Source organism: Anas platyrhynchos, chromosome Z, assembly GCF_047663525.1.
Source record: "Anas platyrhynchos isolate ZD024472 breed Pekin duck chromosome Z, IASCAAS_PekinDuck_T2T, whole genome shotgun sequence".
NCBI classification, from domain to species: domain Eukaryota; kingdom Metazoa; phylum Chordata; class Aves; order Anseriformes; family Anatidae; genus Anas; species Anas platyrhynchos.
In genome coordinates this window covers 37,466,641-37,474,849 of record NC_092621.1, presented here as the reverse complement: position 1 = coordinate 37,474,849, position 8,209 = coordinate 37,466,641, and the positions used below count along the sequence as shown (strand labels likewise).

General features: G+C 36.6%; 1 protein-coding gene across 1 annotated transcript; it reads left to right on the top strand.

The window, feature by feature from the left end:
- The first annotated feature begins 2,690 nt into the window (after positions 1 to 2,690).
- On the top strand, positions 2,691 to 6,119 carry LOC101798847 (interferon alpha-2). Its single transcript, XM_005013340.5, has 2 exons — positions 2,691 to 3,894; positions 5,343 to 6,119. Exon 1 carries the CDS (start codon positions 3,339 to 3,341, stop codon positions 3,891 to 3,893), a length of 555 nt encoding a protein of 184 aa, XP_005013397.2. The 5' UTR covers positions 2,691 to 3,338; the 3' UTR covers position 3,894; positions 5,343 to 6,119.
- Positions 6,120 to 8,209: the final 2,090 nt, after the last annotated feature.

Genomic DNA, 8,209 nt, shown 5'->3' with positions numbered 1-8,209 from the left:
CACCCTTGGTGAGTGCTGATGTTCAAGTTATCAATACAAGAAATTGAATATACTCCAGCTAATTTAGTTTCCTACAAAGTGGAGTTTAGGTCCTGCTCCTCTTTATGCAGAAAAAAAAAAAAAACAAAAAAATGCTGACAAACCACAGTGTATTTTATAAGTAAGGCAACAAATCTTTAGCGTCATAAATGGAAATTGTAATTTTCTTTTTTACTTCCATGCTTTTAAAAAGTAGGTTTTGATAATTCCCTTTGCTGCTACTTCATTGAGGACTGCTCTGTTAAATCTCTTTCCTGGTAAACTTTATTTGTAGAACTTTTTGTTAGTTATTAGTTAATACCTGTATTTGTAGAATTGTATTTTATGAAACAATACTTTGCAAAAGCAAGCATCTACTACACAAATTGCTTATGTGAATTACTCCAGCATAAGACAAAACAGTTACATGGTATGCCAAGTTGGAAAGGTCACACAGCTGAGCTGGATCTTATCTTCTTAGTGCAGACTGTGATATTGATTATGAATTAAATTGCAGCATGTAAGCTAAATTAACTGTGTTTTAACCATTTTAAACTACAGAATGCATTCTTCATATGGCAGATTTTGTATATAAATTTCCTATCCTTATCCATCCTTGTGCAGCAGCTCCAGAGATGGTATTAATCATGTACAATCCCCCTTATTAAGATACTGTGTGTCGTGACAAGCTGAGCCTGTTTGGATTCCTTGGTGGCATGCTGACCTCTTAAAATCACTGTGTTTTGAATGAGGTAAAGGAGAAAGGAAACTGAGAGTAGATGAAATGTTGAGAGGAACTAGTTATTTTGATTGGAGAATTAACGTTTCTATTCTGCAGGAATGTTCCTGTGCACAGCTCCATTTGCCAGCGTAAACGTAGCTTAGACTTAACGCATGCCTTAGTGCCTGAGATAAAAGACTCCATGTCATAAGAGATAACAAATAGTTGTCCCAAATACTCATTGCATTATACAATGAAATTACAAACTTCCTTTAGGGAAGTGAATTGTGGCAATTTGAAGGTGGTAGAAATTCATAGAATTGTGCATATTTTTTTTATCTCTAGTCTTACACTCCTGCAATGAATACATGCAGCAAGATGACCTCTTAAGACAGAGCTGCTTGAATGGAATCATAGATCAGGTACTTTTTTTACATGAATGACTTATTAGGTATACTTGGAAATACGGTTGTGCTTTGTAAACCTGTTTCCTCTTTACATTCTAGGTTAGAGTGGGCTTTGCTTCAACCACAGAGAAATAACAAAAACATTCTGTGCTGCAGCTTCATAGCACTCAGCTGCCTCTTCCAGTAATTACTTTCAATGAACTGTTTCTGAATTAAGCAATAAAGATGGATGATTAGGGAAGACTGTCATGAGTTACGCAATATTCTTACTCTGCTCAGTACAAAAGATAAGAATTTGAGTGGGGAAGAACAATTTTTTATTATAAAAGATACGAAATGGGAATGGTATGTACAGCTCTTCATTCAAAGGGAAACCTGTAAAAAGTATTTTGGAAGAGAAAAGAAAGAACTTGTGTGCCTGGGAGTTGTAAAAAACATGAACAAGTTTATCTGTTTAACATCAGTAGAAGAATTAAGATCATATAATGATTATAGCATGGAAAAATATACTTGTGTTTAACTTACGGAAGCTGATGTAGTAGTATGAAATATTTTGCTTAAACTAGGTACATTTTTAATTGATTTAATTATGATTTTAATATGTACATAACTTCTACAGCTGTATTTTTGCACATAATATGTCTCCATGGCCATTTTGTATATAATGACAGCAATGCACTTTAGGCCTGTTTTTCCAAGTATTGAACATTCCCACTGAGTGAAAAGATTTGGTCCCATTTTACTCACTTTATGTCCTGCCTCAGCTGTTGTTATCCTTTTTGTTTAATACTGCTGTTCCAAAGTGATGATAGGGGATTCATTTGTTCTTCACAGTGGCAGTACGTCCAACTCAAGCTTGCTTAAGTAACAGGAGGAAATCAAAGGATTTTTCTCATGTGAACAATTGTGCTCATCTTAATTTATAACATTTCAAAGCCTCCCAAATACATGTGTGCTGAACACAAAGGAAGCCCTAAAACAGTACCAGAAATCTGCTCAGAGTGATTACCAGACTAAGAATGAAGCCAGCCTCATAGCAATGGGTGGCATTGCAACAGCTGCACAGAAATACAAAGCCAGATCTCAGACTAAAAAGTCAGTTTATCTGGACCTCTTGATCCAGATGTAATCACCTGCCTTTGTAGACTGCCTTTGCAGTGAGCTATGTTTGTACAGAAGGCTTGGAGAAACAGCTAAATGTTAATTTAAGACTCACTTTCATCAAAATAAAATCAAAGGCAGGTGCAAGATTTCACAATGTGCTGTGATAGTGCTGACCTATTCTACTATATGGCTAAAGAAAGCAAATGGCTGTATTTTAGAGCATTTTTTGTCTCCATGTTTGTTCTCTCTCCATTTAACATCAGAATTCAGACCTGTGCTCTACTGGCATTGATATTATTGCACAATTGATCATATGGAGAAAAATTGTGTCTTATCCAGCTATCTAACATGTTTCCATGTGAGTATTTGTATTCTCATTGTACTTACAGTCTCTAAAAGACCCCGTTTAATTACCACCATACATGTATTAAAATACATATAGTTATATTAATACTAATACACATATTTTTATATATACATGTATTTTAGTGATATATTCAAAGGACTATTGCCCTTTGAATTTAAATGGATGAGGGAAACGTGAAGAGAAAGAGAATAAGTTCCCGGAATAGGTAGAGAGAGTTCAGATGAATTTTGGGAGTGTAAATCCTGTCAAGGAGAGAGGCTGACAGTAGTTTTTGGCAGGTCCCTGGCCCATCATTGACAATGCTGTGTTTCAACATGTTTTCCCACTGCTAAAATATTAAGAAACTAGGATATTTCTCTAACATATTCTTTTAAATTCTCAGTACAATAACCACAGAATTTTTGAGGAAGAGGGATCTAAGATACACGTACAACCTAAGATATACATAACATTCTAATATCCAGCTGAAATAAAAAGAAAGTGGCAAAAAAAAGACAATGAAGTCATAAAGCAGAAAATGAAAGTGGTAAGTGTCAAAAGCATACACAAGGGGGAAGACCTTAAAAACCAAAAAATGATGAAAGAAAACTTCTCCTACAGAATAATTAAATTTCATAATTTTGAAGAAACAGAGACGTCTATTAATAACCTTCAAAGCAATCCAGCCCCTCTCTCAGGATTCATACACAGGAAAGGAGAAGCATAGCAGCTTATCTTTACCATGAATACTTTTGGCTTGGTACAAATTGGCCTTATTCTGTTGTGCACCACCACCATGTCAGGTCTTAACTGTAATCACCTTCCTTTACAGCAAAGAAAAGTGATTGAGGACAGCCTGCAACTTTTGGACAAAATGGGCAAAAAGTTTCCGCATCATTGTCTAAGAGAGAAAATGTCCTTCAGATTTCCTGAGCAAGTTTTAAAGCCCAAACAGAAAGAAACTGTCAAAATGGCCATTGAAGAGATCCTCCAACACATCTTCTACATCTTTAGCAAAAATCTAACTCTAGCTGCCTGGGATGGGGCAGCTCTAGAACAATTCCAAAATGGACTTTATTATCAAATTGAGCAATTGGAGGCATGTGTAACTAAGAAGCAAACCCAGTATTTTTGGATTAAAGAAATCAACAGGCTGAAACTGAAAAAGTATTTCCAAAAGATAGACTGTTTTCTTAAAGACAAGCAACACAACCTGTGCTCCTGGGAGATCAGCCGTGCAGAAATAAGGAGATGTCTTCAATTGATTGATAAAGCCGTGAGGAAGCTTTACAACTAAGGTACAGAGATTTTGACCTGTTATAATTTAGCTTTAGAATTAATTACATTTAATATTTTTTCTATGATTATGATTTTTCTATGATTAAATGATTATGCTGCTAACATTTATTTTTGAAAATGTAATATATTATTCAATGTCAGTTAACTTTTATTTGGTGAGCAGGATGTATATACTACCTATAAAATAATCTGTATGACTTTTCAGTGAGGATTACTCCATAGGAAAGGATGATAATTATGACAAATAATGTTATTGCATGGTGTTTTCTGCTGTGAAAATGTGCTGTTCCTTTCCATCTCCATTTCACCAATACACAGAGAATCATTTATTTGTGAATGGACTACACATCATCACTTTAGAGGAATTATTAGATTTGTACTGAATGAGTCCACATCAAAAATAAAGTGGTGTACTGTTATTTAAATGGGCCTGGTTTATGTTGATACCATTTATTATTCTTTCAAGTGCTATATGCTCTTTTCTAAGAATATATCTTTTTATACATTTGGTCCATTACAAGTTTGCTTTGTTCAGAGAGGTAAAGTACTTCTAGAAGGAATTGTCCACATAATAAATTGTTTGCAATAACTATAGCTTCTGCAGTAACTTCTCAATTGCATACTCTTACTTTTAATTAAAGTATCTTTCCTTCATCTAACTTTCTGTGGAGAAGGCTTTTTTTCCATCCTGCTGTGTTCCAATTCACTTTAACTGCTTTCTCAAATTTGATTCCATTCCAATCACTTCCATTCAGTGCTGTCCTTTATTGTTGCTTGAAATCTACTGCCCTTTGCTCATAAACTGACCTACAGAAACGCGTATTCCAGCAAAGTTTCCCCCCAAACCACATAGCCTGGAATAGCAATATAAACAAATTTCTTGAAATAACCTGCTTATACTTTGTAAAAGTCCAATGATTTCTGCAAGGCCAAATCAGGATTTTACCCTTGGGAAATTGTCCCTGGTTAACTCCATTTCAAATGATTGTGTTTTCCCTAGTTTCTTGCTATATGTTAGTCAGAGGGAGAAGAGTTACATCCAGGCTGTGTTACCAATTGAATTATGGTAAAAAGATGTGAAAAAAAAAAAAAGAAAAAAAAAAAAAAGAAAGAAAAAAAAAAGCTGCTATTTCCTGTAACCAAAGCTGATGAGCTCTGGACACAGGCTTCTGGGTCCAGCATAAAGAAACAGGGCAGAGTTGTCATGGCCATAGTTCCCAAGGAAAGGAAACGTCAGTCACAAAGGGCTGTAATTGCTAGGGGTTGCTACTAGCATCTAGTGAGGAGCCACTTTAAAGTTTTCCCTTGTCTCTAGCCATTTAAAGTAGTAGCATTCAAAGCATTGCTAATGCAAAGGTGAATCTATACAAAAATGGACTGGTAAGAGCAATAGCAAAGGTAGTCCAGATGTCATGTACCGTATCTGTGACACAGGTCTCTTTTGCAGGGTATACATGCCCTCCTCTCTGCCAGCATGGATGAGAGCTAAAGGAAGTGCTGAGAGCAACGGATGCCATGTCTGAAGCTGAAATACCAGAACTACAACCTTATAACAACTTCACCATGATCCAGAATAACTGGAAAGACTAAAGGGAGAAAGCAAAGCATCAGAGCCATTTTTTTCCCTGGTGAGATCCCACCAGACATGTTATAGCCTAAAGTGTATTTCTTGTGCTTTGTAGCTAACAGTACTTGGAATGACTGTCAGACTGTTAGAAATCTGATTTCTACTGCTTGTTTGTTGGTTTTGGTTTTGTTTTGGGGTGGGGTTTTTGTTTGTTTTTGTTTTGTTTTGTTTGTTTACTTGTTTGTTTTTGCACTTCTGTGAGCCCGTACTATAAAAAGACATTCAGCCTATTTAACTTTCTGGCTCTGATCACCTAGGTGACTTCTGAAATACAGTAAACCCAAATTGAAACAGCCCCATTTTTACTGAAATTTGGCATGAAATGTTTTCAACTGCCCTCTCACGAAGGATCCCAGGGTTTTCTGCCTCACTTGCTGGAAGTGGGAAGATGTTAAATCATGGACCACTGATTGTTCAGAAAACTCACCCCCCAAAATTTCCTTTATGGTTCATAACCATCCTTAACAATCTCATTATCAAGTGAAAATATGTTTTGAAACATGTCAGTCAACAGGGCACTTTACGGTGCAGGAAACAACAGAATGGGCACTAGAGGGCAAAGTGGGATTATAGACAAGTGTAAGAATTTCAGGTGAATATTTTGAATGAATAAATGAATAAAAATAAATATTTTAGCAAGAAGGTATTTCAACTTTTAATGACTTTTTATGACTGTGTTTCTTACCAATAAATTGCTATTGGGTTCACAGAAGGGACTTGGAAGAAAAAATAAGAATTTTTGAGGAAAGGAATTGGATCTCAGAGGTGATGGCTCATAAACCAGCATTTGATTTCATTTACCTTTCATCTGTGAGGTAACTGAAATTACTTGTAGTGAGACAGTATCTAAAAGACCCTTAAGCATAAGGACTCTGGAAAAGACATGGCTGCTGAACAAGTAAAAGGGAAAAAGCAAATACCAAGCAAGCATTTACAATATTTCTTTGGTTTATTCTTACTTTTTAAAGAAAGATCTTTAAAGTAAAGAAAGTCTTTAAGGTAAAGAAAGAAAGGTAAAGATCTTCTCTCCCCCTTGCCATTATAACATTCTGGAGAGAGCTTATTTTGTCACCATCATGGTACCAGGTTAGTTTTATGTGATGCCCTTGGCCAGCTGAAACTCTCCAGTATTTCTTCCAGTTAGTATTTTTTTTTTTCTAGAAATTAAAACATACGCGGCAAAATATAATTTTTAACATAAATTATTTTCAAATGGAAATGAATAAAATAGTTAACACAAAGTCTCAAATCCAAGTAGAAAATTAAACATAGATAAAACAAAATCTTTCCAGGCTAGGACTGCGTATAGACCAAAAAGCATAAGACTTGTGCACCAGTGCTGTGCAGCGCAGGTTCAGGTCTCAGTCCCAGCCCTAGTCCCAGTCATGGCTGTTTTTCATAGCTAGTCCCACAGCGTCTTGTATACAGGGACAGTGCTGCACTTTTAGGGAAACTTCATAAAAATTGATAGGGTTTCATCTACGTAGAGGCTGTTTCCTGGACTGGATTTACAGGACTGGGTTCAAATGCTTTGTATCCAACAAGAAACTTCAGAATGGCTACAGCAGAAAGAGTGCTTATTCCAGACTTTACCCTGGAAAAAATTATTCACAAGTCACAGTCAAATACAGCTGTCCAAAGCAATTTTTCCATGGGTTTGGTGTGCTCTGCTAGCTCTGGTTTTGCTTTTTTAAATTTAAAGAGAGAGAGAAAAAAACAAGCCAAACCAAACCAGAAAGACAACAATGCAAAACAGAAAAAAAGCCTGTGGAGGTAATTTCCCAGTCATCCAGGATTAGCCCTTGCTGCTAGGAAGGACAGCAGGACTCCTCCTTCAGAGCAGCTGTAGGGAAGTTGCAGCAATGGCTGTGGTGGAGGGGTGTGGGCTTGGAAAGGATCAGGAATGGCTCATGAGGAGATGAACTTTGATTTAGGAAGTTAATAAGTTAATAAATGGGGGGAAAAAAAAAAAAAAAAAAAAAAGTGAAAAAGTAAGACTGAATTTGATTCTTTACAATAAGGTGCCTGTGCTTTTCGATATCCAAAAATATTTCTATTATTCCTAATGCAGGCAAGGATAAGTCATTTATACCAGTGTTTTCCACACTTCTGTTGACATCAAGAAATCTTGGTAAGGTGCAGGGGCTTTTTTGACACTGGGGGCTCCCAGAGGAACAACCTCTGACAGGGGAAGCAAGCACAATCTCTCTTCTCTGCCTGCAGACTTCCTGGGGCTAGAGCCAGCTCTGCAAACTGGAGGGCAGCTGCAGTCATGCAGTGGTGCCCTGCTACTGCACCAACACACTGCTGAGCTCCCTTTGTTTCCAAACATAGTTTAGGCTCCTCATCAGTTGCATCCTGGATGAATGCCACTTCTCTCTTTTACAACATTTTTACAACATTAAAACCAAAATCCCCGGCTCATGTGAATTGGCATGTGAAATGCTACAAGGTTGATTGTTTCTTCAGGGTGAACCTTCTTGAACCCAAGTGCAGTTAGGGTCCTAAAACCACATATGAGCTTCACCAATGAATAATTCAAAACTCTGAGCAAACAATAATCTTTTTTTTGAAAGTGTGGGATTATACACAGCTAATGCTCACCTCCATAAAATACCTGTTAAAACACGGTAATATATTTGCAAAGTCAAAACCCACACTAGGGAGGAGAAATACTGAGATTCCAA